This window comes from Myotis daubentonii, chromosome 16 (assembly GCF_963259705.1).
Source record: "Myotis daubentonii chromosome 16, mMyoDau2.1, whole genome shotgun sequence".
NCBI lineage: Eukaryota > Metazoa > Chordata > Mammalia > Chiroptera > Vespertilionidae > Myotis > Myotis daubentonii.
In genome coordinates, this window is record NC_081855.1 from 57,441,038 (window position 1) to 57,468,345 (window position 27,308).

The window sequence follows — 27,308 nt, forward strand, 5'->3', positions numbered from 1 at the left end:
CGTGCACCTGCAGGGTTTCCGCTGACTTCGGAGCATCCGGACCACGACCTTGTGGATGTGGGGCGTCTGCCCGTCTCTGTGACGCGGGGAAACCTGACGACGTGGAAGCCGTCGGTGTTGGATGGTCTCCGACGGTCACTGCTGGTTCACAGGAGGCCGTGCCCGCAGCTGGAGGCGCTGCGGACACAGCAGAGGCCACGGGCGCTGCAGCCCCTGGGCGTCCGCGGGCGCGTCCGACCCGACGGAGCCGCTGCCCCCGAGCAGGTGCCCCGGCCCCGCCGCCCGCACGACCTTGACCCGGCCCTCGCCCTCGCCCCCGCCCCGCCGGCCGCGCGCCGCGCCCCGCTCCCGGGCCACCCAGCTCCACCCCAGGTTTTCCGGGCCGCCCAGCCGCCTGCGTCGGGCGTCGCGGCGGGACGTGCAGCGCCGGGCGACGTGCCTCGCCATTGGCTGCCGCCGGTAGCCCCACTGCCGTGCGTCGCCTCCATAGGCGGGCGCGCCCGTCCGTCAGCGGCCCGGCGCCGCACGAGCGCGCCGCGCGTGTCCCGCCCCTCGCCGCCGCTCGTCGCTCGCCGGCCGGCGGCCTCGCTGGGCCTCAGCTCCGTGGCGGCGGCGGCGGAAGGCGCCGGCCCGCGCAGGCCCATGGCGGCGGCCGCGGCGCTCCCGGGCGCGGGCGGGCCTCCCGCGGGCGGCGGGGCCGGCGGCGCTGGCGGCGGGTCCCCGCCGGGCGGCTGGGCCGTGGCGCGCCTCGAGGGCCGCGAGTTCGAGTACCTGATGAAGAAGCGCTCGGTGACCATCGGCCGCAACTCGTCGCAGGGCTCGGTGGACGTGAGCATGGGCCACTCGAGCTTCATCTCCCGGCGCCACCTGGAGATCTTCACGCCCCCGGGCGGCGGCCATGGCGCGGCGGCCCCCGACCCCTCGACGCAGCCCGGGCCCGACGCCGGCGGCGACTTCTACCTGCGCTGCCTCGGCAAGAACGGCGTGTTCGTGGACGGCGTGTTCCAGAGGCGCGGGGCGCCGCCGCTGCAGCTGCCGCGCGTGTGAGTGGGGGCCGGGGCCGGGGGCGCACCCGCCAGCAGGACCCCGACCCCGACCCGCCCATCCTGCCCGCAGCCCCGGCCGCCCTCCGACCCGCGACCCGACCCCCACCCGTCCCCCCGGCCGGATCCCCCCCAGGACTCGTGCACCCCACTCGACAGGACGCAGACGGCAGCCGGCCCCCCCCGGCCCCCCAAAGCTGCGGGCTTAGGCGCCTGTGCACGTGGGTCCCGGGAGGGCTTTGCTCCGCCGCGGGTGGGAGTTTGCGCGCCTCCTTCGTAGCCGGCGCGGGCCAGACGGCAGCCTGGTGGCGGGGCCGCCGCGCGGGAGGCCGCCTCCTCTCGCTCTGCGCTCTGCGGGCGTCCCTGGTGAGTGACCGCGGGAGCCTGGCCTGTAAGCGGCGCCCCTTCCCCCCGCCCGGCCTTGGGCGGCCCGAGGCGGATGCGTTCTTAAGGCTGTGCCACAACCTGAAATGAAATGTTGGGGAAAGTGGACGCTTCACGTGACTTTTTAAAAGTCCGGTGTGTTGCGAGGCCGGAGCCGTGCATCCGGGGAGCTGCTGGGAGCGCCGGTCCGCCCGCCCGCCCGCGGCGAGGGGCCTTGTCCGCCGGCCGGACTGTCGCTGCTTCCAGCCCCGCCCGGGTCAGAGCGCCGCTCCTGGCTCGGTGGGCAGCCTGACGCCCGCGCCGCTGGCCTCCGGGCCCCTCCCGGTGCCGGTGCCGGTGGTGGTGCCGGTACCGGTGCCGGTGGTCTGCAGTGACTCCCGGTCACACCAGGGGATGCCGTCCTCACTGAGGAGGTGGAGATGGTTTTACAGAAAACCGCGTTTCCACCCGGCCAGGACCTCGCCTTGACGGCGGAACATGGACGCAGCTGGGCCTGTGGGTGAGGGAGCGAGAGGCGGGCGGGCCCCTCTGCCCACGGGGTGCCCCTTCTTCACGTGAAATAAGGGGGTGACTGTAGGACCCTTTCTGTGAGGCGTCATTTTCCAGGCTTCAGGGTAGGGTGGCCGCAGCGAGGCCGACGGAGTAAGTCGTGTGAAGGCGATTGGCACCCGCTACGTGTAGACACGCTTTTAGGAATTCTTCTTGAAATTAGACTCCGTCTTATGTTACAAGTTCTTTGAAGTGAAAACATCGAATTGTTGAGTCTGAAAGCACGTAACGTGGAGCCGCTCTGCAGAGGCTGGAATAGCCTGTTGTTTCAGAGGCGCCTGCGGAGCTGACGGTCACTGGAGTGAAGAAGTAGGGCACCCGTGGCTGGTCTGCTGCTGAATGGCAGGCTGTTACTCCAATCCCAGCACCAGGATGAGTGTGCATTCTGTAGTTAGTATGAAACAGTCACATGCGGAGTCGGTGCATGAGGAGTTTGGGCTGAAGGTGCGTCATCATCTCATTAAAATACCAAATGTACCAATTTGGGGGGAATAGAGAAAGATGAGGATGCGATGAGTGTTCTTAAATGGTTTGAGTCAGATGTGAATGCAGCACCTTTTCCTGGTGGTTGGGGAGCCCCGTGCCCAGCAGGGACCAGCACGTGTGTGTGTGTGTGTGTGTGTGTGTGTGTGTGTGCCAGGGCCTGTGGTTTTCCAGAAAACAAGTGATTTCCACAACGTACGCAGGGCTAAATAAAAAGCATCTTTTTATTCCCAGGAGTGTCTGACTTGGCTGGAGGTGCAGGAGTTACTGGGAATCGGGGGGTGGGGGGGTCTATGCTGTGAGCTCAGTGGGGAGCCCTGGGTGACCTGCCAGGGCTTCTGGAAGTGGGCAGGTGGAGGTGGCCTGGTGGGCGTGGCTGGGCTGGAGGCGGCTGGAGAAGGTGAAATGGAGGCTGGAAGAGCCCTTGGGGGGCGCGCTGTGGAGCTGAGGTTTGCGGGCTGGCGGGGGATCGGTTTTCACGGCGGCAGAGACAGAATGAAGACTGTCCTCTTTGAGGACAGGCTCCGCCTTTGTCTGCGGACCTGGTCTGGGGCCTGAGTGAGCAGGAAAGTGTTTCAGTGAGATTGGTTGGGCAGGAATGTCTGAGTGTGTTGTTACTCTTGTTGCCATGGTAGCAAACAAAGTATAATTTATAAATAAAAATAAGCAATTCTTTAACAATTGTTCATACTTTGAAATGTCAACTGAGTTTGACATTTTTTTATCAATAAGATCCTACAGTATCTAATAGCCAAACATAAATAGAAGTTGGGTTTATTGTTGCTCCAAACTCTTTAACATGCAGAACTGCCACTGTTGATTTTGAAGGGTGGCCGTGTTCCTAGGCTAAACTAGCTGTCAGGGAGCCAGCCGCCTCGCCTTTCCCATGTGGCGGGTTTTAACTTGCAGATCACGCTCAGTGATGTCACACATGAAGGCTTTCTCACCAAGTTAGCGATGGCGTCCTCTGAGGTGGGACTGGAAAGAGGCCACGGGCAGTGGCTCCTGGCGCTTTCCAGGGGAGCTCCAGGAGGAGAACTAGGAACTCACCGGCTGGGTCTTGTGCAGAAGCAGGGATGGGGCAGAACTGAGGTTTCCGGGGAACAGCAGACCAGACCGAGGGCAGTGATGGGACGGGCGTGCGGAGAGGAGCTGACCCGGGAAAAGGACGTTAGGAGGAGGAAGGAGGCTGCCTGTGCGGTGGAGATGAGGAGGGAGTGGGGGTCAGAGGGTCGGGGGGTGGGGTGGTATCGTAAGGAAAGCGGAGGTGAGGTTAGGGTAGGAGACCCTGTGGATCACCAGCGTGAGTGGGTGAGGGACCCACTGAGAGGTGAAGCAGAGGCCCACGCAGCCCAGGGAGTGGACACGGACGAGGAGAGGAGAGGAAGGTAGAATGGGGTGTCTTGTTTGAAGACCCGACAGAGCCACTGGTGAGGCCTGGTGGCTGCCTTTCCTTTGTTCATTCACTTAGGTTTTTATGCGCCCACCACCCCCATTGGCAGCCGTCAGCTGGTTCTCCGCGGGGATGGTGTGTTCTCTTGCCCCAGGGCAGTAGGGGAGGCCGAACCACCTTCACCTCATGACCTGAGACTCGGACTAGCTTGTCGGCAGAGCTGAGAGTGGGGTCCAGGAGGCAGACTCTGGACCCACGAGTGGGTGACGGGTCAGGGCAGATGCACAGGGGCGGAGGGGCTTTGCGCTGTGGAAAGCCTCAGGGTACAAAGTAGCTGCTTCTAGTGACCACTATGACTTGTCTTTAGAAGCACAGCGTGCGTTCATTTGGCAAATGGAGATGCATTGTTGTCCCTGGTTCGTAGACATCGGGGGACACCATGCAGCTATTTTAGCGTGATCGTTACTTGACTAAGTTAAAACAACAACAATGCTCACTTCTTCACTGAGTGTCTAGTAGTTCTTCCAGGGGTGGGACTGTCATTTTAATGTTCACTCAATGCGTAGTTTAAGGCGGGTGAGGTTTTTAAATAGTTTGAATTTCTAACACATTTTGAGGAACAAGCCTACATGGTGGGACTCGTGTACCCACTCACTGTATCCGGACGTGGTGAGGATGGCTCTGGAGCTGGGCTGCCTGTGGCTGCCTGCGTTCTAGTTCCCTCATGGGTGACATGGGGATCTTAACTGCCTGTCATCATGGGACACAATTAGCACCGTGCCTGTGTCCCTGCTGGACATGTGTTTGTCCATCACAAGTGTCCTGGTGTGGAGGGGCCGTGGGGACCCAGTGTGACAGACAGGTGATGTGGTCCGCGTCAGCTGGTAGCCGGGCCTGGAGAGGTCCATGGGGGGGCCTTCGAAGGCTCTGTTCCAACCTGTCAGCCTCATCACAAACATTCCTGTTTCAGGGGAAGAGGAAAAGCGCTGCCTTGGGCTCCATCAGGAAAGGGTCTGATCGGAAGGACAGTTGTGCGTCGCAGCTGTCGGTCATAGAGCTTGGCCATTTACAATAGACGCTTTTCTTTCTCAGACGGCTTTGTCGATGTGTGAGAGCCACACGCGCTTTTGAACCCTGGGCCAAGGTTTCTTTCTGGGGCAGTGAGGACCGGAAGCTGGGCTCCCTGCAGGCCTCTAGGCGAGTGAGTTGCTGGGGGTGCCTAGGATGATGGGTCTGGGAGCCCCTTCCGTTGTGAGGCTGTAACTCATCTTCTCACTCAGCTCTCTCCCTGCTGCTCCTCCAAGGGGGACCGGGTCCCAGAAGTGGCACAGGGACAAAACCTGTGCCCGCTGACTGCTGGCTTAGGACACGCCTGTTCTGTGAACATTCTCCTGCTTGTCACTTAGAGACAGGCTTCTAGTCGGACCCGGTGCCGGTTCTCGTTCCCTGCTGACCCGCAGGGCCCACCTGAGCCGCAGGTGTGGCTGGTGGGCACCTCCTGGAAGGGGAGGCTGTTCTAGCAACAGCAGACTTTTCTGTTGTAAAATGCTCTGCTGAGGAGAAAGATTTTTTTGGAAAATGAAGAATAGTTCCGGCACTTCCGGTCCCAGTTTTTAATGAGGATTTTTAAATTTGCTAATGAACCTTCATACACCAGGGCATGTTTAAGGCACACATCGCCATTCCTGTGATTTGAAACAGTGTGTTACTCTATAGGAAACAGAAAACCCTATAAAGTAAATTGGAGGCTTACTCCCAACGTAGTTTTGGTCTTTTGTTTTGTTTGTTTGGTGTTTTCAGAATATAATAGCATTTGAGTGCAAAGGTGATGTTTTAAAAATGCTAGTTTTTCCATTTCTAAACAGATGTTAGGATTGTGCCCATCAGTTGTGCAGCTGTTGGAGTTACGTGGAAGCTTAAATATAAACTGCCCATTCCGGTTCCTCCTCGAGTCTTCTGTTCCCACTTTGCCTGGTCTCCTGGATGTAATTCTCGGTTGACAGGTTTTTTCTTTTCGTTCCTGATGAAGAATCCATCTGTTAACCTTACTGAGAGAGTCCTGATATATGACAAGTTACTTCTCTCTTGCAGTTTTCAAGGTTCTCTCTTTGTCTGTTGATGGTTTAATTATAATGTCTCAGTATGAGTGCTCTGAGTTTATCCAACTTGGGGTTTGTTGAGCTTCTTGGATTTGTAGGTTCGTGTCTTTCATTTGGGAAGTTGTCAACCATTGTTTTTTCAAATATTCTTTCTGCCCCTTTCTACACCTTGGGATTCTCTAATGTGCATGTTGTTGGCTGCCTGCTGATGCCCCATGAGTCCTTTGGCTCCGTTCACTCTTCTTCATTCTTCTTCTCCCTCCTCAGACTTGATAATTTCAAGTTTGTGGCTTTATTTCTGCTTGCTCAAATATGCTGCTGGATCCGTATGCTGAGTTTTTCATTTTAGTTACTGTACTTTCTGTTTCATTCCTTCATTTAATTTCTCTTTATATTCCTGTCTTGTTCATACATCATTTTCCTGTTTCCTTTAGTTCTTTGTGGTTTCCTTTGAGCTGTTTGAACATATTTAACACAGTTGTTCTAAAATCTTTGTCGAGCAAGTCCTATGTCTCACCTTTTTCAGGTTTCTGTTAAATTACTTTGTTCCTTTGACCGAGCCATACTTTCCTGCTTATGTTTTATGATTTCCTTGTTGTTGAAAACTGGACATTTGGCTTTTATAATGGAACTAGGGGCCCAGTGCACAAAATTTGTGCACTGGGGTGGGGGTGGGGGTTGTCCCCTGAGCCCGACGTGCACCCTCTGTCACGTTCCGGGACCTCGGCTGCTCTGGGCCTAGGCACGGGCCTATAGGTTCGGTGTGGCCTGGCTCCCGAGGACGCCTGTCCCAGGGACACAGGCCTTTTGGCGCTGGCGCCCGCGCATGCACTCCAGTGGGGTGGGAGCTTCCAGGCCCTGCCCCCGGCTTCCATGTGCGCTGCCCCAACCCCGGCTCCCCAGCACCTGCGCACGCGCCAGCCGGGCAGGAGCTTCCCCGGCGTCTGTGCTCGCGTCCTGACCCCGGCTCCCCAACTCCCTGGCGCCCGCGCATGCCAGTGGCTGCGGGGTGGGAAGTACCTGCCCCGCCCCCGGCCGCCCGGTGCCTGTGTATGCAAATTAACCTGCCATCTTTGCCGGGATTGTTTGCATATGCCTCAGTGGCTGGTGGGCGTTGTGGAGGGACGGTTAATTTGCATGTTTCTCTTTTATTAGCGTAGATAGCTCAGGAAGTCAGATTCTCCTTCTCCCTAGGGTTTGCTGTTTGCTGTTGGTTGAAGGCCATCGGAGTCCTTTTCACCTGGTGACTTTCCCAGACTCACTGCAAAGACTGCCCTCCTCCACACTGTGCTCCCTGAAGTCCTGTCTCACAGCGGACGGTCAGCTGGGGCTTTGACAGGTTTCCCTGGACACCAGGAGCTCTCCCGTCTCCGAGGCCTTGCAAATTGGGTCTGTGTCCGGGCTCCTCATTCTGGGTCAGGCTGGCACTGCCTAGGGGTCAGCCCAGGGTGTCTGGTGAGGTATCTCTTTAGGTCTTTTTTTTTTTTTTAAATATATTTTTTATTGAGTTTTTACAGAGAGGAAGGGAGAGAGATAGTTAGAAACATCGATGAGAGAGAAACATTGATCAGCTGCCTCCTGCACATCTCCCACTGGGGATGTGCCCGCAACCCAGGTACATGCCCTTGACCGGAATCGAACCTGGGACCTTTCAATCCGCAGGCCGACGCTCTATCCACTGAGCCAAACTGGTTTCAGCAATTTTTCTTTTTTAAAAAATATATTTTTATTGATTTCGGAGAGGGAGAGAGAAACATCAATGATGAGAAAGAATCACTAATCAGCTGCATCCTGCACGCCTCACACTGGGGATTGAGCCCGCAACTTGGGCATGTGCCCTGACCAGCCATGACCTTCTGGTCGATCGGTTGTCACTCAACCACTGTCTTTTGCTTATTTTTAAATTGGATTGTTTTCTTCTTGACTTTTAAGAGTTCTTTTCTTATTTTAGATAGCAGACCTTTGTCATGATGTCTTTTGCAAATATTTTCTCCCAGGCTGGCTTGTCTTCTCACTCTCTTGATGAATGTCTTTAACAAAAAATAAAGAAAGAAACAATAGCTAAGACTTATGAGTGCTTACCTATGTTCCAGACACAATAGTAAGTGCTCTTTAAAAGTGTTGTGTTATTGTGGTAAAATACACACAACATAGTATCTGCCCTCTTGACCATCTTTAAGGTGCACAGCTCAGTGCTTGCAGCACCTCACTTTGCAGTGCAGCCATCCACCACCAGCACCTCCAGAGCCCGTCCCGTAAACCTGAAGCTGTCCCCACGAAACCCTACTCCCCACCCCCACCTGCAGCCCCGGCCCCCACAGGTCAGGCTACGCTAGGGACCGCACACGGGGTCACGCAGTGTCTGCCCCGTAGGGTCTGGCTCACTGTCCTCAGCACGATGCCCTCCAGGCCCAGCCATTTGTGACAGGACTCAGGATTTCCTGTGAGATGTTATTCCAAACACAAGACACATTGCAGTTGGGTCACGTATGGAGTGGGATTAACCTTTTGAAGATCAGACATGACCGTGAGTGGGATTCTAGTTACCCAGAAGGCAGTAGGTGGAGCTTTTCTGTGCACTAGTATAGATGGGACATTTTTCCGTAGGAGGTTTTGTGAGGGCCTCCGTGGGGGTGCCAGTCGGGTGGGGGCGAGGAGCTGGGGAAGACGCCACTTGTCTGCTGGAGCCCGGGGCCTGCCTCTCAAGGCAGCTTCTCTTGCTGGTTTAGTTGTTTATGTGAATGGTTCTGGGTCCACTCAGAGCTGCCGCTAGAGCCTGGAGCCCTGGGAAGGCCCTGGGAAGGAGGGAGTCTTTGATGGCTTTCCATTTTTATGTGCATTTATTGCCTATTAATGACAACAACGAAAGTACAAATGGAGAGTCCTCTCTGGACAGTGGCTTACTGGATTCATCATTTTTGAAGTAAGCCACCTGATTTCCTCTTGAACAAATCGGAATGTTTCTGAGGAAATTCCTAGGGAAAGGCACAGCAGGCAGGGCCTGGACAGGCCCCATCTGCAGCCCGGGGGCCAGTGGTGTCTTGGGTTTTGGGAAAGTAGCACAGTGTGTGCCCCCAGCACCCTGTCAGCCAATGTCGCAAAACACAGGCATATTCTAAGTGGGATAATTACAGGCTATAATTAGCTCCTGCTCCGTTCAGGTCAGAATGGGCTGCCAAGGAGTCCAGGTCAGGGTTTTTGGAAATTGTGAACGGGGGCCTGTGGGCCGGCCGAGGCACAGGGGCTCCCTGAAGGCCAGGCCTCGGGGTGGGGGCTTGGAGGCGGTGCTGACAGGCGGCTGGCCCACCCACGACTGCCGTCCTGTGTCGTGTCTACCCCCGTGTTCCTCTCTGGGAGCTGCTGCTGCTCCTCCAGGCCTCGGACTCGCCCTCTCCTCGTCCATCCTGTCCCTCTTTGTCCACTCTTCTTCTCTGAATACAGTTCTGCTCTGTCCACTGAGGCTGTGGAGGACTGACCTCTGAGAGAAGTCGGGGGCAAGGCCTGGTGGCAGGGAGGCCCCAACCCTGCTGAGAGCTGTCTCTGCCCCAACTAAGGAGTTGGGAGGTATCGCCTTAATGATGTCGCCTGGAGTGCGGGGACCACGTGCTGGACCCTTCCTTGGCGAGCACCCAAGTAGGACAGGGCGGTGGGCAGAGCCAGCTGAATGCCTTCACTGGTCGTTGGGTTGTTTAAAAATATAACCCGAATCAGGTGCTTGTAACTGGGTGTGAATGCAGACTCGGAGACCATGAGCCTGAGGAGCTATTTTTAACTTTTATTCTTTGAAGGCATTTGGCTTGCATTCCTTTTTATTTTTATTTTTTTAATATACTTTAGTCATGGCAAGGAAGCTATATTAAAGGTGAACCAGAGTGTTAAATTGTAAACCTTTCGCCCCAAAATTTAATATGTCTGACTTTTGTTTGCTCAGTGAAAACGCTGATAGTTTTTAAAGGAAACGGAAAGATTTTTCTTAAATAAGAAACAGTCACAAAATTGTCTTTTTGCTTAATGACCCAGTTATTCTTGTATGTTTATCTTGAAAGGAATAATGGAGAGTAAGGGTACTAAAGTCTGCTTTAAATCTACTGACCTAAAATGTATTCGTTCATTCATTCATTTATTTATTTGTTTGTTTTTAGATAATTTTTTTATTGGTTTCAGAGAGGAAGGATGAGAATCATTGATCGGCTGCCTCTTGCATGTCCCACACTGGGTATCAAGCCCGCAACCCAGGCATGTGCCCTGACTGGGAATCGAACTGTGACTTCCTGGTTCATAGGACAATGCTCAACAACTGAGCCACACCAGCTGGGCAGTTTTGTGCATTTATTTTAAAAGGAGTATTGCCTAGCCCTGGCTGGTTTGGCTCAGTGGATGGAGCGTTGGCCTGCGGACTGAAGGGTCCCGGGTTCGATTCCGGTTAAGGGCACCTGCCCCATTGTGGGCTTGATCCCCAGTAGGGGGTGTGCAGGAGGCAGCCGATCAATGATTCTCTCTCACTGATGTTTCTACCTTTCTCCCTCTCCCTTCCTCTCTGAAATCAATATATATATAAAAACAAACAAAAGGAGTAATGCCTAGGTTTTGGGTTTGATCCCAGGTCGGGGCACATACGGGAGGCAACTGATCAATGTTTCTCTCTCCCCCTTTCTCTCTAAAATCAATAAACGTTTCTTCGGGTAAGGATTTTAAAAAAAGAAGTAATGCAGATGGAGTGGTATTTGAATCTTTTTTGAGTCTCCTTTTCTTCTTTTCCTGTTTGGCTGGTCTGAAGTTCTTGTTTACTGGTATTTTAAAGTCATAAATGCCTGGTGTGTGGTTTCGTTCATTAAGCTGCTCATAACGTGAGGCGAGTGCGAGGTGGGCTTCTGAGGGCCTCCTCCCCCGCAGACTAGGCTCCCGGGCATTTGGGGGAGGGGCACTCCGCCCTCTAGTCCAGCCGCAGGCACTGACGCCGGCTCTTTTTCAGGTGCACGTTCAGGTTCCCGAGCACAAACATCAAGATCACGTTCACTGCCCTGTCCAGCGAGAAGAGGGAGAAGCAGGAGGCACCCGAGTCTCCGGTGAAGCCCGTGCAGGCCCACATCTCGCCCCTGACCATCAACATTCCAGACACCATGGCCCACCTCATCAGCCCCCTGCCCTCCCCCACGGGAACCATCAGGTACGCGGGCCTGCACGGGGTGGCCATGTCCGGTCGTGTCCACATCTCTGTCCTCTCCTCCTGCCTTGGTCCTCTCCAGCGCCATGGGGAGTCAACAGTGGTGAGCAGGAGCACACAGGGACCCCATGCCCTCCCCAGGGGCTGGCAGCCGTGGAAAGGAGATGCTGAGGACACTTACAATACCAGACGCTATCTGCCCTCAGCTCCCGATATTATGAAACGCGCTTCCCAGATGTTCCTAGTTTTTACTTACGGGTTCTCTTACTTGTCATGTTGGTCTAAAGTCTGAGATTTTCATTTTCATTTTGAGGTTTTTTGGTTTGCTACAATTTTATGTAAATTCTGATGACTTGTACTTCGGATTGATGAGTTGGATCCCAGTGAAGTGACCAACTTGTGTTGGTCATTATTTCCCAAGAGACCCTGGGGTCCTCAGGAAGCGGAGGATGGTGCCGTTGGGGTACACGGTCCCTGGTGGAGCCTGAAGCCCAGTACACGGTGTTCAGGTTGTGCCTTGCTCACAGAGGACAGTAGCTGAACGCCAGGTCCAGAGCAGCCACGGGACCCTGCAGGCCGCTGCCCTCCCCCCCGACTCGCCCTGACCATCTTGGGTGGCTGGAGGCACGTCCTTCCAGCCTGTTCTCAGCTCCCTGGTAGGGGGGCGTGAGCTTGTGCTGTGTCCCTCCCCCAGGCCGGAGCCCTGCAGCCATAACGTGTGGCTCTGTCTTTGGTCAGTTCTAGAACCATCCTGAGCTTCTCTTCCTCACTGGTGAAGCGGGGCCGCCTCCTCCTGTGAGGGTTTGTTTTATGTTCACGTGATACGACACGTGGAAGCAAGTCCCCACGTTTCTTGGGGCGATCGTCACTTTCACAGAGAATGAACGAGTTTATTTTCCATGGGAAATGCTGATGTTCTCTTGCTTTCAGTTTGTTTTCCTTGAAATCAGAACAGCTATGGAAGCACGTGTGGTGGTCACTCCGTGGTAGGCTGATGCGACGTCTTTCTCGTCCACAGTGCTGCCAACTCCTGCCCGTCCAGCCCCCGGGGAGCAGGGTCTTCAGGGTACAAAATGGGCCGTGTGATCGCATCTGACCTCAGTCTAATGGCTGACAACTCACAGCCAGAAAACGAAAAGGAAGCTTCGGGTGGAGACAGCCCCAAGGTAAATGCTTCATTGTCTTGAAATAGAACCGGGGCCATCGTGTGGCCAGCGCCTCGCTGTGCGGCCTGCGTGTCTAGTAGCCTCCCCGCGATGTCTGTCAGTGACGTGCACGTCGGAGTGGATGTGGGCTGGCTCTGGGCTCACTGGTCACTGCTTAGCCTGCTCTCGGTCGTGGGGCCTGCGGAGAGCTGAGCACACGGGGGTGCAGGAGAACGCTCAGCCTGTGGGGTGACATCCACTGTGTCCCAATGCTGACGGTGGCGTGTGTGCACACGTCTGAACATGTATGCACATGAACACAGACATACTAAAAACACGAAGAATCCTAAATTTTAGGACATTTAGTAAAGGTCTTGATAACTTCAATACTGTGTTTTTTTTCCCACTTGAATACAGGATGACTCAAAGCCACCGTATTCCTATGCACAATTAATTGTACAAGCAATCACAATGGCTCCTGATAAACAGCTCACCCTCAATGGAATTTACACGCACATCACTAAAAACTACCCATACTACCGGACTGCGGACAAGGGCTGGCAGGTAAGTCCATTCCAGTTTGTTGCGGAGCGTTTCCCCCAGTGCCTGGTCGTGCCGGTTGAGCTTCCCGCTCAGCTGTGGTGGTTTGACCCGGCCCCGGGGGAGAAGGTGCTGAGTGGGGGGTGACGTTCCCTTGGGGAGAGGCCCGCTGCTGCCACGCCTTTTCTGACCCTTGGTGCCCAGTGGAAGGAATAGTGGTTCCAGAAAACCGGTCAGCCTCCCCTTCGCACTGTCAGGACCCCCACGGGGTCGGGGAGGTGGGGGAGGCGGGGGAGGCGGGCGCTGCCGGTTCTCTTCGATCGGGCCGTCACGTCACGTCTGAATGGGGGAGTTAGCCCAGCATTGTTCTGTCTCCCTTACGCGTGCCGTCTGCTGAGGTGCCTCGCTTTTGGAAGTTTGTCTAGAGACAGTTTTCAAACTGTTTACTGAGGAACCTTCTTCAAAGCTATCTTCCTGGCTAGCCAGGACGTAAAACATGAGTGGCCCGCAACCCACTAAAGTGAGGAGCCCACCTGCCTGTCCGCCTGCACTTCAACCCATTCCTGGGGTGTCTGGAACCAGGGCCTCCTCAGAGGACACTTTGAAATCAGTGCATAATATTTGCATGGTTTAGCTTTTTAATTTAGTTTCATTTTTAAACCTTTACGTTGTGTAGGTTTTTTCTGTGGTCTGTTGTGTATTTACTGGGTATGTATATACAGTAGGATCTCTGTCATTCAGACAGTATGGGAAAGGGAAAGTTTGGAGTCTAGAATATTAAAGCATAATGAGAGAGAGAAGAAATGCACATTTCTAACTTTTAAATTCATGAAGTAACCAGGAATGGCTAGAGTTCCTTTGAGGCTTAATGAGTAAATGATCTTGTGACAAATGTGTCTGTTGAACCATAACCAGATGATGTAGGCGAGGGCGGGGGCCCTTTTCTGTTTAGTGGGAGGTAAGAACTGACTTCTTCCGCCTGCAGAGGTGCATGTGTGAGCCAAAGCAGGCTCCCAGCCCAGCCCCAGTGCTTCCTGTCCCAGGGTCCTAGTCAGGCAAGTCTGCAGTGGTGGGACCCAGCCTCCCTCCTGGCCAGGGTGCTCCCAGCGGGCAGCCTTCCTGGCGGCAGTGAGAGGCTGGCAGGAGGCTCCCTGTGAGCGGCCTGGCAGGTCTCGTCCCAGTTGCCCGATGAACCCTTTCGGAACTTGCCGGACTTGATCTGGACGGCGAGGCTGGGCTTCGGAAGGAGCGGGGCGACAGAAGCAGGACGTCTGGCTGCCGTGGGGCTCAGCTCCCCGTGTGCGGGATTCTGACGCTGTGAAAAGCCAGTCCGCTGGGCTTGATGGAGTGAGAGTTTCCTCCCAGAATTAAGGACCCCTTTCCCTTATGGTCGTATTTCCCTGTGTTTCCAAACATCATCCATTTGAGTGAGAGCTGCTTCTGAGCATCAAAAGGTTTTCTCGTTAAAGGGCGCTGAGGGACCAGGGCCATGGCCATGGCGAGGGGGGCGCCCCGTTGCCCGGTTGCTTCTGTCTCCGGGGAGTGACTTGTCAGACCCCGTCTCTGTTGAACTATGTCTTTAACGCTTGTTTTTATTGAAACGTCTTCTTTTCTGTCCAGATGAAGGTCGCAAGGGCGACTGTGCCTCTTGCTGTGTCAGGCTGCTCCGGGACAATTCACGCCTCCTGCCTCCAGCTGCCGTAGCGGGAAGGGGTTCCTGCTGCAGCCCCCCCTTTGCCTTAAGGACACACCCTCTCCAGTGTGTGTTCTCTTTCCACAGCGCCATAGTCCGAGCTCTCGCCCGGCCGCGGGGCCCTTTCACTGTAGGAGTCTCCGAGCTGCTCTTCCCACCGCCTGCCCGTGTGAGACTTCATCCCCATGGCGTCCCTCCTCCTCTCACCAAAGTTCTTACCGCTCTGCACCCTGTTTTAGAAAAGAGCAGGGCCCTTTTTCTTTATAAACGTGGATTTCCAGGTTGTGTCCTGGCCTGGGGCGGGTGTGGAGGTGGAGCGTGGTGTGGGTTCCTGAGGTGCTGACACTGCCCACCACCCGTTTTGAGCACTTAATGGGAGTCAACAGCTGCCTTTCAGACTGACTTTTGATTTCTAGCGTTGTGCACCCATGGCAAGACTTTGTATCAATCCAGAGGGAATTCTGGGATAAACGGGATGATCTAGGAACCTGTCCGGAGAGACGGCATGCTTCTTCTCTTTGGTCGTATATATGTGCCAAAATGTCCTCTTAGGGTTTATAATGACAACTTCCCAGCCCAGAGCGAAGGTGTTTGTTGTGACCGTGAGTCTGAGAATTCTGGGGCCCTCGGCTTCTGAAAGGACCAGAGCTGGTTCCCGTCGCCCCCGCCTGCGCGTGGCCCTTCCTCTGGAAGATGCTGGGTGTGTCTCTTGTTCCCAAGTTTCTTTACAAGCACTTTCTGTGCAAAGCAAACACTTGAGTGCTCAGTGCTGAGTGTTGGTTACTAGACAGGCAAACTGCCCTTAAGAAACGGAGTCTGCGTGGGAAGGACCTCAGGGAGGACCGTGCAGAGCGAGCCTGAGTGACCGTGTGCCTCTCCTCTTGGTCAGCGGAGGGCAGGAGGTGCCGGTTCCCGGTCTCGGCAGCAGCCACAGTTGGGGTTTGGGAGGGGGGTGCTCAGGGTTAGACCTTTTCCTCAGTTTAGTTTTAAAGAATAGTAGCTGCCTTTTCTGTGAGCACGGTATCAACTCCTGCACCACTGGAGTCGAGCCAGTGTGGTTTCATGGAGCTGGGTTTGATCAAATGACAGAGGCTTTGCCCTGGCCGGGCAGCTCAGGTGGTGAGAGTATTGTCCCAGGACGCCAAGGCTGTGGGTTTGATCCCTACGGGGCACATGCACGAGTCAACCAATGAATGCAGAAGTGGAACAACAAATCGATGTTTCTCTCCCTCCCTCCCTTCTTTCTCTTAAAAAACATCACAGAGGCCTTATTAAATGAATGCAGAGACATAGTTGCTTCATCCTGCTGTGTCTGCATTAAGTGCTACTTCCTCACGCTTCCTGTCTTACTGGCTGGAAAGTCACAGGGGACCCTGGGGCTCTTTGCCCCTGAGGTGTTGTTAGGGTGGAGAGGGGGTGAGACCCCACTCTGGTGCGACGGGGCCTCTTACATCTCAGAACAGAAAGCAGCCGCTCCCTGGTCTTGCCTTTTCTCTGTGGGGCCCCCTGTGCTCATGTCCTTCCCCTCCCAGCAGCGGCACCCTGGCCATGCAGTGACGGTCAGACAGCCTGCACTGGGACTTGGCGGCCACTCCTGCAGTCCCCCTTGTCGGAGGAGCTCGGGGCCCAGGCGGCAGCTGCCGTGTGTCACCGCCTGGCTGTGCTTTCTCCACCGGCAGCCTTGGAGCATGTCTTCTCCTCCGAACTTTAAGAGGCCTGAGTACAGTTGGAGGACTGTCTTGTCTTTATGGGGGCAGATTTGGTTTTCTGCAGGAATTGATTGAAAGGTTTTGGTTGGTTATCAGCTAGAGCCTATGATAAAACACTCTAGCAAGTACCTGTGGTTATTAAAATATTACAAATCTCATATACACTTGTTTATAGAAATTTCATACTCACACCACCCAGCTGGCTCCTTCACGTTGCCAGTGTAGTACCTGGTGCCGTGTCCTTCAGTCTCCGCCACGCCCTGTGGCTGGTGCCCTTGAGCGGGCACTTGGATTGTGTGCAGAAGTATTTGCCACGTCTTGATCCTGAGCCCTCTCTGGCGATTCAGAAGTTGAGGCCATGGCTGCATTTCTAGCAGAAGGTTAATTGGGGAATTTAGAAATGATGTTTGGATAACCCAGACTTTTACTTTCATTACCAGTGAGGAACTCGGGTAGTGTGTTCACATCGATGAACAGTGAACGCAGGAACGAGCTGAGTGGGGAGCTCTCGGCCAGCTCGGGGCCAGGTTTGCTGCAGCCGTTCCTCAGGGTGCAGTGAGGTTTGCCCAATGGCATTTCTCTCCACCCTGAGCCAGGCTCCTTGATGCAAGGATGGGCGGGAGCTGAGGGCCGAGTTCCCTGCCTGCCGCACGGTGGTCGGTCACGGTGAGGCTCAGGTAGAAGCTGCTCCCGGAGACGGTGTCACTGACACTTCGCAGCCGTGGGCTCATTCTTCGCCTGTGCTGCTTGGCCCAGTACCTGGTACTGGAGGAACTCAGTGTAGATGGCTATGACAGCTTCTGAAAGCGAATTCTGCGCTGCAAAAAGGATCTTAAAGGATCGGCTTATCTGGGCTCAGTTGTCTATCAGGGCGAGGGTGGCAGGAAAGACAAGTGGCCATAGTGATAGCCTCGGTTTCCCTCCTGGAAAAAAGGTGGAAGCTGACATTTTCCCGTTGGATTTAGCGCTTTCCTTTCCTCGTGGAGTAGCTCCTGGCCCTCCTGCTGAGGCCCCCCAGCCTCCCCTGTCGGCTCACTCGGGAGGGACCGTGCCCCCAGCACATGCTGCTTTCAGACCTCCCTGCCCTCTGCAGGAGCCTGGTACCAAGGGTTCTGCTGTGCAGGGCACTGAAATGAAGCACATTTTTATTTCTCAGCAAAGAAATATATGAATTCTATGTATTTTTTTTATGTTTCATAGAATTCAATTCGCCACAATCTCTCTCTGAATCGTTATTTCATCAAAGTACCACGTTCCCAGGAAGAACCAGGCAAAGGCTCATTCTGGAGGATAGATCCTGCTTCTGAAAGCAAATTAATAGAGCAGGCTTTTAGGAAAAGACGGCCTAGGGGCGTGCCTTGCTTTAGAACCCCTCTGGGACCGCTCTCGTCTAGGTAAGGAAAAAAGACAAACAAAAAGACCTCACTTCATGGTCAGTAAATTTACCTTCGATGTATTGGTCAATTTTCCTTTGGAAAATGAAAGAAGTACCAAATGCATTATGATGAAATGTTGGGATGGGGATTTGGAAAGACAAAGTGTTGGATGCTCTGTGTTTGTTTCCAGTGTCGGAAACAATCCAGATTGTTTGTAAAGTTTTATTTAAATTTGTTTCCATGTAGCAGTTGCTGCTTCATTGAACTCATTGCGTATTGTAATATGATGAGTCACAATGTATCATTTCAGATCGATCAATGCTGTGTTTTCCTTTCCCTTGGCCTGTGGGAGCTCTTTAAAGCTACCTTGTAGCTGCTGAAACTGGATCAAATTATACAGTGTTAATTGCCCGAGTTTAAAATGACACATTTTTAACTTCATTAATGGATACTGTTTTTAAACAAAAAAGAAATGACAATAACGTAAGTCTGCAGCTCCCACCAGCTTGCACGCTGCTTGCTGCCTGACCAATGGGCACTGCTTACACAGGGCGGCAGTCCACCTCCGTGGCTGTGCGGCCTGCGCTGGGCGTGGGCAGCCACGCCCCAGTCCGTGGTGACCCTGGCACAGACAAGCGAGTCTTCGCTGAGTATCCCTCTCAGTCACAAGTGTCCACAGAGAAAGGAAGATCATGGGCAGAAGACCAGTGACACCCCTTTTTGCGAAATACACTTGTTAAGCAAGGCAGCGCGGGCGTGCTTGACCTTTAAGAACCCCTGTCTTCTCTTTGGCTTCAGAAGTGCCCCCGCCTCTCCTAACCACGCCGGAGTGCTGTCTGCCCACTCCAGTGGTGCCCAGACCCCCGAGAGCCTGTCGAGGGAAGGTTCGCCGGCCCCCCTGGAGCCCGAGCCTGGCGCCTCACAGCCCAAGCTGGCTGTCATCCAGGAGGCACGGTTTGCCCAGAGTGCACCAGGTGAGGCGTGCAGAGGGCAGGCGGGGGGAGGGGTAGCAGCTCCTGGAGGAGAAATGGGAGAGGCTCGGTTCCTGGGTACCTGACACTGCACAGGCCTGAGCGTTGTCTGACGGGCTCTGAGCGTTCCCGCAGGTGACACTGGGTAGGTGTCTGAAGTAATTTTGAATTAAGCTATTTCTTAGTTAGTTGCTTCATCATTTAAAAATTTATGAAAAAGATACACCCCCAAAAAGAAAATAACAAATTAGACATTGATTGGTCAGCAGCAAAAAAACGTCCATTTGGTGATCGGTGAGCATTTTGCAGTTTACTTATAAAGTCACAGTGCAGAATAAATACGTGCCCTGGGGATTAAAAACAAACGGAAGTGTAGGAGTGTGTCCAAATTCCTAATTCTCTGGTTCCTAGTTGGTTGGTGAGTGTGCGCTTTGCTGTATTGGAATTTCTGGCCCCTGACCAGCCTGTCCTGTCATCTTGGTCTCCTTGACTCAGAGGCTGGTGCAGGCTCATCCGGCCTCGTGTCCCGACCTCTCGTTCCCTGGCCCGGGGGGGAGAGGAAGGCTGAGCCTGGGGAGCATGGCCCTCAGTCGGGCCTCCAGGGGCAGCCCCCTCCCATTCCTGTGTCCAAATCGTTTTTGTGAGAAAAGAACTGTAGGAAGAGCTGTGGTAAGAAATGTGGATAGAGAGGCTGTTGCGTTGCTGGCACTTGGGTCTGTGAAGGAAACGCCCCTGATAAACTGCACGTGTCTCATCGTGAGTGACTTTACCGTTACAGGTGGACGGGGCCTGCCCTGTTCTGTCAGTCAGTCCGTGTGTCGTCAGGTTTGGGGAAACGGGTGGGAGGGACACGGGACACCAGCCTCACGCCTCTCCGTCATCCCCGCAGGCTCCCCGCTGTCCAGTCAGCCCGTGTTAATCGCTGTGCAGCGGCAGCTCCCCCCGACCATCAAGCCCGTCACCTACGCTGTCGCTGCCCCTGTCACCACCTCGACCTCCCAGCAGCCCGTCGTGCAGACAGTGCACGTTGTCCACCAGATCCCTGCAGTCTCCGTCACCAGCGTGGCCGGACTGGCCCCAGCGAACACGTACACTGTCGCCGGGCAGGCTGTGGTGGCACAGACGGCCGTGCTGGCTGCTCCGAAAACGGAGCCGCAGGAGAACGGAGACCACCGAGAAGTGAAAGGTGAGCCTCTGTCCCAGCTCCAGAAGCCACAGCCCTCCCGGCCCAGCCGTTCCCGTGCTCCCCGTGCTCCTCACTGCGGGGGGAGAGCAGGCCTCTGGCCCCGCGTCCCCGTGCTCCTCACTGCGGGGGGAGAGCAGGCCTCTGGCCCCCGGGCTCTCCTGGAAGGGGGGAGGGTCTCAGCGCCCGCAGTGCCGTCCGTGTCATGGCTGCTCTTTCCATTTCAGTGAAAGTGGAACCTGTCCCTGCGCTGAGCCAGGCCACCCTGGGCACTGCCAGTCGGGTCATCCAGGCGGCACAGACCCCCGTCCAGACGGTCACCATCGTGCCGCAGCCACCTCTAGGTCAGCACCAGCTTCCAATAAAAACTGTAACACAAAACGGGACTCACGTGGTGCCCATCCCCGCAGCCGTGCACGGCCAGGTGAACCACGGTAAGCAGCGGGCACCCTCCCCTCCTTTCCGAAGGGCAGGCTCCGCGTCCGTCCCGACTGTTAGTCAGCATGATGGTTAGAGTCCCCCCCCCCCGCTCCCGCCCCCCCCCCCCCCCGCAGGCTCCAGCCGCGCTGGTGGGAGTGGCTCTCAGGATCCCCGTGGAGGGGCTGAGTGGAGGAGCGTCTGGAAGAGCCTAGAGAAAAGCACTCCCCCTTGGTGTGTGGACTTGCCTGTGGCCTAGAAGCAGCCTGAGACCTGGGAGGTGTCCCTGGGGTGTCCTCGCTGACCTGTGCGGGGCAGTGTCCCCCAGGGGAGTGTCGGGCGTGGTCCCGAGGGCGGCTCACTGAAGCCTGTGCGTGTCGCTGTCCACCCGGGTCCTGATGGGCTGTGTGGAGAAGACAGACAAATGGAGGGAGCTTGGCTCTGAGATAGAGACAGAGGTGTCTTGGTATTTTCGTCCATGGAATTGTGTTTTCATTTCCTTTTTAGATTGTTCATTGTAGAGAAGTACAGTGGGTTTGTGTTTTGATCTTATCCCCTAAGCTGCTGCATTCGTTTTCTCGTGGGAATTTGTTGGATTTTCTATGTAAGACGCGTCCTCTGCCAGTGGAGACAGCCTGGCTTCCTCTTCCTGTGTCCCGGCCGGGCCAGGACCTGCAGGGCGGGGAGCAGCGCAGAGGCGGGCCCTCCTCTCCCTCCTCCAGGGGAGCATCAGCTTGCACCCCGAGGCTGGTGCTGGCTGCAGGGCTGTCCTGTCGGGACTGGAGGGTGCTGGGAAATTTCCCTTCTGCTGCTGCTTTGCCCGTCGTTTCCAGGGCTTTTCTGTGTGCGGAGGGTCCGGGGGTTCTTCCCTTGGCTCCTTGGGTTCCTGGCTTCAGCCCACGTGGTCGTGGTGAGGAGCCTTTGACGGCGCGACCTGGGTTTGCTGGAGCTCGGTGGAGGGTGTTTGTATCCGTGTTCGTCAGGGAGGCTGGTTGGCTGTTTTCCCGCAGTGTTTCTGGCAGCTTCTGGGGCTGCTCTCCCTACTGGACGGGGTTCTGGGCTCTGTGGGGGCAGAGCTGTCACTTCTCCAGGCCCCTGTGTGCTCGTCCTCCTCGGTGGGTGAGGCGCCGTCAGGTCCTCTGCTGCCTGGGCCACGCGTGCCAGGTGCGCGCTGTCATCTCTGGCGCCCTCAGCCCAGTCCTCCTCTCCCTTAGAGGCAGTGGCGCTTTCTCAGTGCAGAGCCACCCTCTGTCCACCGCCTGGAGCTTCCCTGGGGGCACAGAGCCTGGGGCAGGTGGAGACGCTTGTGTCCAGCAGGGACGCCCCATGTTGGCCTACGAGGAGGGAGGGCCCCGTGGTTGAGGTGGAAGCTGGCAGCCGGAGCCCCGTGCCTGCTCCCTCCTCCTGTGTGGAGAGGTCGGCATCCGGCATGGAGCGGGGTCAGGGGCTCCTTGGCCACCACAGCAAAGCCATCTCCTGTTGGGCCCACCTTTGCCTCACCCTGAGCCTCAGTCTCCCCCAGGTTCTGTCAAGATGATGCACTCTCCGAGTGATAGGAACGAAGTCAGCTGCTAATCAGAGCACCCACAATCAGCCCCGGCCAGAGGCTGAAAGGCTACCCGCTCAGTTCCCCAACAGGGCACACACCCAGGTTGTGGGTTTGATCCCCGTCTGGGGTGTGTAAACATGGATCAGGGCAACAGATCCATGTTTCTCTCCCTCTCCCTTCCTCTCTCACTAAAAAATCAATTAAAAAATATATTTTTTAAGTATCTTAAGAGCCTGGCTGGCGCTGCTCAGTGGTTGAGCATCGACCCAGGAGCCAGGACGTCACTGTTCAATTCCTGGTCAGGGCACATGCCTGGGTTGTGGGATCCCCAGTGTGGGGCGTGCAGGAGGCAGCCGATCCATGATTCTCTCTCATCGATGTTTCTCTCTCAAATCAATAAAAAATATACTTTAAAAAATGTATCTTAAGAAAAATAACCCACAATCATGCAGTTTATTTGCCCAGGCTCCTGTCCCCTTGGCCATCCAGGGTTGTGCAGGTCACAGGGAGAAGCTGACATAGGCAGAGCCTGGGTCTGACTCACTGTCTCTCTGCAGCAGCGGCGAGTCCTCTGCACATGCTGGCGACACACGCCTCAGCATCGGCCTCCCTGCCCACCAAGCGCCAGAATGGAGACCAGTCAGAGCAGCCGGAGCTGAAGCGGGTCAAGACTGAAGAAGGCGATAGCATCGTCATTGCCCTGAGTGTGGACACGCCTCCAGCGGCCGCGAGGGAGAAGGGCGTCCAGAACTAGTGGCCGAGAGCTTTCTAACTTTCCTGTCGACTCTGGTGCCAAAAGGAGACACTGCCCATCCCGACGCTGGAGCGCCTGCTCTCGGGGGCAGAGGCCTGCGGGTGGACTTCATGTCAGCACTGAAACACAGACCCAGGTGGCCTTACAACTCCTTTCAGACAAAACTCACACCTGAACTTGGAAACCACACACGGCAGCCTGGTGCCGGCAGTGTCTCCGCCCAGCGCTCATCTTTTAACCCCAAGCAGACTCTCGGTCCTTCCGAGTGAGGATGAGGATGAGGCCCGGTGCCAGCGCATCGTCCGGACAGGCCCGCCTCAGGGGGCCAGCACAGGAGCCCCCACCCCCTCCGAGGACCCCCGGGGCTGGCCGGGGAGACAGTATTTTGTTGTTCACACTTGGAACTAGAATATTTGGGGTGTACTTTCTTTCTTTACAAAAGAATGGGTCTTTGGCATTTCAGATCACTCCATTCTACTTGGAAACTTTGGAATCACAGGACCTTTGTGTGGGTTTCATTTGGAGAAAAGAAACAACGTGGTTCTGTTTGTTTTCGTTGTTTGCTTTCCGCCTATGGGAGGACTGACTGTCCGTTGGCGATCAGGAGGAGCTACGAGATGACAACTGCCCGTTTTCCTCAGAGCAGCTGCTGATGAGTGTGCTCCTCCATGTCAGGGTGTGGGACGGACAGGACGCGGCCGGCTGCATGGATGAACTGCTGGACTGCGGGCTGCACTTAACTGTTTCTCTTTCTTGCTACTTTTTGTTGTTTCTTTGTGTTGACTTGGTCCCTGGCATAATTTTCCACTCTAAGTAAAACAAGTCTCCTAAGTATTGTGTGTTTAAAATAACAGAACTATTCCTACTTTATTGGGGGGGGGTGGTAATTCAGTCTTTTGTCTCAAGCCCTCTCACCTGTCACCGCTCTCTTGGTGGCATGTCCGCTCTTTTAGGTGCTGTCACCGGGTCAGCACCGTCTGACCAGCTGTCTCCCCAGCTCTGCCCCACGCACCCAGAGCAGCTGCTGGGCTGAGCAGAAACTCCGTGTTAATACAAGAGCCTGAGAAGCAAGCGCCCTGCGGTTAAGCATGGGAAACATCTAGGTCGTTTTCTGATTTGTGATAGGAAATTCCATCACCCTTTGAAACTGAATCCGCTGAGGCTGACTTCTCTCCTACAGAAAACAGGAGACACAGGTGAGAGAATGGAAGGAAGGAGGCACCTCCCAGCCTTGGCTCGGCTCCTCCGGAAGGAAACCACTCGCCTTTCCAGAGTGTTCTGGGGGGTCAGGGCTGAGCAGCCGGGCAACGAGGAGGGCTCTGGCCTTATTGTGAATTTTTAAATGTCATCATCATAACGTTATTTATTTAAATGTAGTTATTTTGGTATTTAATTTTTTTTTAAGAGAGGAAAAAAACCCTGTATTTTCCTGATGGAATGAAATGGCTCAGAATGGTATATTTAGGCAATTTTAAAACATTTATTATTTACCTAAAGACCAAATATGATAAATCTGTTCTAAGTATTGTGTGTCAATCCAAAGTATGGAGCTGTCACAATGTTACTGCAGATCATGCATATTAAAAATTATGAAATTACTGCAAATAGCTTGATTTATAACTCAGCCATTTAACAAATAAAACGGAACCATCGGTGAATGAGAGACCACGTGTGTGACAGTGGCAGAATCTCACTTGCAGATCCGAGCACAGGCGGGCACCTCAGGGCGCAGCCTGCATCTCCAGGCACGTTACCAACACCCGAGTGTGTGTGTTGATTTGCCTCGTTATTCAGGAGGTTTGCAGTTTGCAAAATATTTCAGGCTGTGCTGTGTCCTGTGTGGGGTCGGGTGCTCCTCTGAAGGGCCCAGACCCGCTTGTCATGCTGGTGCCCGACTGTGAACTCCCGGCAGGTGAATGCACAAGACCACCCGTGGGGAACTTGGCTTGGGTGGCAGTGACCGGACACACCGTGTCCTCCTGGAGGCGAGTCCACGCAGAAACCGACCTGTCACCACCACGGAAGAGCTGGGCAGATCCTTCCTACGCAGCCCAGTCCATCCGTTGGTTATTTCTGAGCCCAGAACATAGATCTTACGGGTCCGGAGGAATTTCTGCTGGGATGATAACCTAGTTCTCAGATTTTAGAGAGGGGATAGTTTTCCACTCTGAGGCAGCTAGAGGGCCTTTTCAGGTGAGGACAGTCTCTCCTTTTCCCTTTTTACTACCTCACCTAGTTGGCTCATAGAAATTTAAAAATATTAAGAAGACGACCAGAGAAAACATGGATTAGAAAACTGCCACATTCCAAGTAAGTGTTTTTCAATTTACCTCTGAATTCTCAAGAGCCCTCAACATACAAGGGCCACTGAGCTGTGTCCCTGCTGGAGGCCTGGTGTCACACAGTGCACGTGTGACACAGGACCCCCCCCCCCCCCCCAGCTGTCCACTGGTAGTGCCTAAAGTCTGATTTCAAGAAACTTCTACTTAGACTTTTAACAAACATCTGAGCTCCCTGAGGGACTAGAAAAGTCATTTCTGCAGCTTTGCCCTGAACCACACAAAAATCCAAGAGGGAAACTCACACGTGGCCTACAAGGCGTGGTACATGCCGGGTGTCTGCGTGCTGGTGCTGATCTGGTGGCAGGGTCCTCACGCAGACAGCTGAGCTCCTTAAATACACTGCCCCTCGTCCTCCACTGGAACCAGTGCAGCCGGGAGCCACGGTCAGAGGGTTGGGGCGGTGCCAGGACTTGGAAGTCCGTGCTCTGTGACACGGGAGATAAGTGAATCTTCAATCCCAACCGCCGCTATCCAGCGGCATAGTGGTGGTTTGTGTGCAAAGATTTGAAATCTTAAAGTACTGAGTTCCTGAAATCCAATAAAATATTTTTATTAATTTTGATTGAATACAGAGTATCATTGTCATTTAATAAACTGAAACAGGCATTTCTTGGTTGGTTTTTTACTTTATGCTCTTTCCTGAGCACGCCGAAGGCCTAGCGCTCTGAGCGAGAGGGAAGGAGTCCTGAACAGAGTGGCATGGAGGCCCCCGGGAGCGAAACGAAGCTGAACGTGAGCGTTCCAGGACAGAGTTCATATGGAATGTTTCATTCCCTACACTGATGCCCTAATTTAATTTAAAACAAGTCATATTAGCAGAGAAAACTGCTCATGATATACTGCGACTGTGTATCCTAACAAACGGAAGCATTCAGATGGTTTTCCCCAGGTGTTAGGCTTGTAGTAGATGCTTTAAAAAGCATTACGATCTGATCGTCCCCGTCTCCCAGGAAAAGCTCCTCTGGGGACGCATTAGGTTCACTCTGTGGACGGTAAACATCCCAGAGGGGGCTCGGCCTTTACTCACAGAAAGAGGTTGAGTGGCGGAGCCTGCACGTCAGATGCAGGAAACCGTCCAGCAGGAGCCTGTGAGTCCTGCAGGGGCTGCCGCTCGTCTGCAGCAGGAGATGCTGGCCCAGGACAAGCCTCTGTGCAACCGGCCCCCACACAGCGAGTTCCGGGCTGGACCGGACGTGGGAGACCCTCCAGGGCAGCAACTGAGACTGCAGCGCTGGCGCGGGGTTCACAATTCCACGCTAGATTGGCACACCTCACCCCTGTGCTTACATCACAGCCACGCAAAAGGGACCAACCTGAGGGTGCAGGTGTCCTGACCTAGAAATGTCTGTCAGAGGCCCCCGAGGGGTAAGCACACTGCCCGTGTCCCAGGGGCCACAACAACCAGCCCTGACAATGGGAAACCCTCTCCCCCACGCTGGCCAGTGTCCTGGGAAGGGCCCGACAGACCATGGGGTCACGCAGCTGCGTCCTGTGAGCCGGGGCCCCGAGGCCTGTCACGTTTCTCTCACCATTTTGGCCTCACAGTGGACCCAGCCACAGGGAATATGCAAAACCAAAGGGAGGCAAAAACCTGAGCATTTTAGCCAAAGGACCAGGAGAAGGGGTGCCTGGGAGTCGGCAAATGTGGGGGACAGCATGGCAAATAGGAAGTTAGAGAAGGATCCCCTAGAGCCGCACAGGACATGCTGGGTTCAGCTGAGCTGCACAAGCCTGGCACTGACCTGGGGAAGCAGAGACTTGGTGACCTGGCCTACCTCTCGGACTGTGCACCGCTATGGGCCCGAAGAGCAACACAGGCTTGGAAAACACACCAGAACCACAGCCTGTGCCGTTTGCACCTAACAAAAAAGAATCAACATTCTCTAGAAGATTTTAATAGGACTCAGTCTCGTGATATACAAAATGTCTATAAAATAATCCAAAGATCCAGGAAAATCTCTAAAGCAGCAGTCGCCAACTGGTGGTCCGTGAGGTCCGAAAGACTGGCAACCGCTGCGCTAAAGGACCATGAAAATTAATAGATGTCAACCTCAGTGTGCTGAAATAACTAGAAATACGTTAGCACTTTCTATCGCTCTATTATAACATAGTCCACGAAGGGCAAATGCTCTTCAAATGAACCAAAAGTTACCCCAAATAGGATTAACTCAACAACAACGTCAAGACATCCTTGACCACAAGTGGACTTTCTCCCTTGAAGGCAGACAGGAACAGTGTCACCACACACAGAGCAACAACACGGAGTAACTGCAGATTTCTCCACGTAACTGGGAAACTTGAAAGGCTGACATAACGATCACCCAGAATACTATACCCACAGAAAATACCAGGAATAAAGATGAAATACAGAGATTCTTAAATGAAGGAAAACTAAGAGAATTCTTAGTACAACTGCTCCAAAAGAAATGCTAAAGGAAGTTCTTCAGGCAAAAAGTAAACAATAAACTGGGAGCTTCAGGAAGAAAGATCCACAGAAATGGTAAATATTTTGTG

The 27,308-nt window shown here is 54.5% G+C and overlaps 1 protein-coding gene across 2 annotated transcripts; it reads left to right on the forward strand.

Annotated features, from left to right (window-relative positions):
- Nucleotides 1-546: 546 nt before the first annotated feature.
- Nucleotides 547-24,051, forward strand: FOXK2 (forkhead box K2). Of its 2 annotated transcripts, none has more exons than XM_059671614.1 (9): nucleotides 547-1,043; nucleotides 10,924-11,118; nucleotides 12,134-12,281; nucleotides 12,678-12,824; nucleotides 17,403-17,596; nucleotides 18,377-18,552; nucleotides 19,439-19,735; nucleotides 19,960-20,166; nucleotides 22,259-24,051. In XM_059671614.1, exons 1-9 carry the CDS (start codon nucleotides 643-645, stop codon nucleotides 22,450-22,452), a joined length of 1,959 nt encoding a protein of 652 aa, XP_059527597.1. In that variant the 5' UTR covers nucleotides 547-642; the 3' UTR covers nucleotides 22,453-24,051. The 2 variants fall into 2 exon arrangements, with proteins under 2 accessions (XP_059527597.1, XP_059527596.1); XM_059671613.1 differs by having other exon boundaries at nucleotides 548-1,043; nucleotides 22,256-24,051.
- Nucleotides 24,052-27,308: the final 3,257 nt, after the last annotated feature.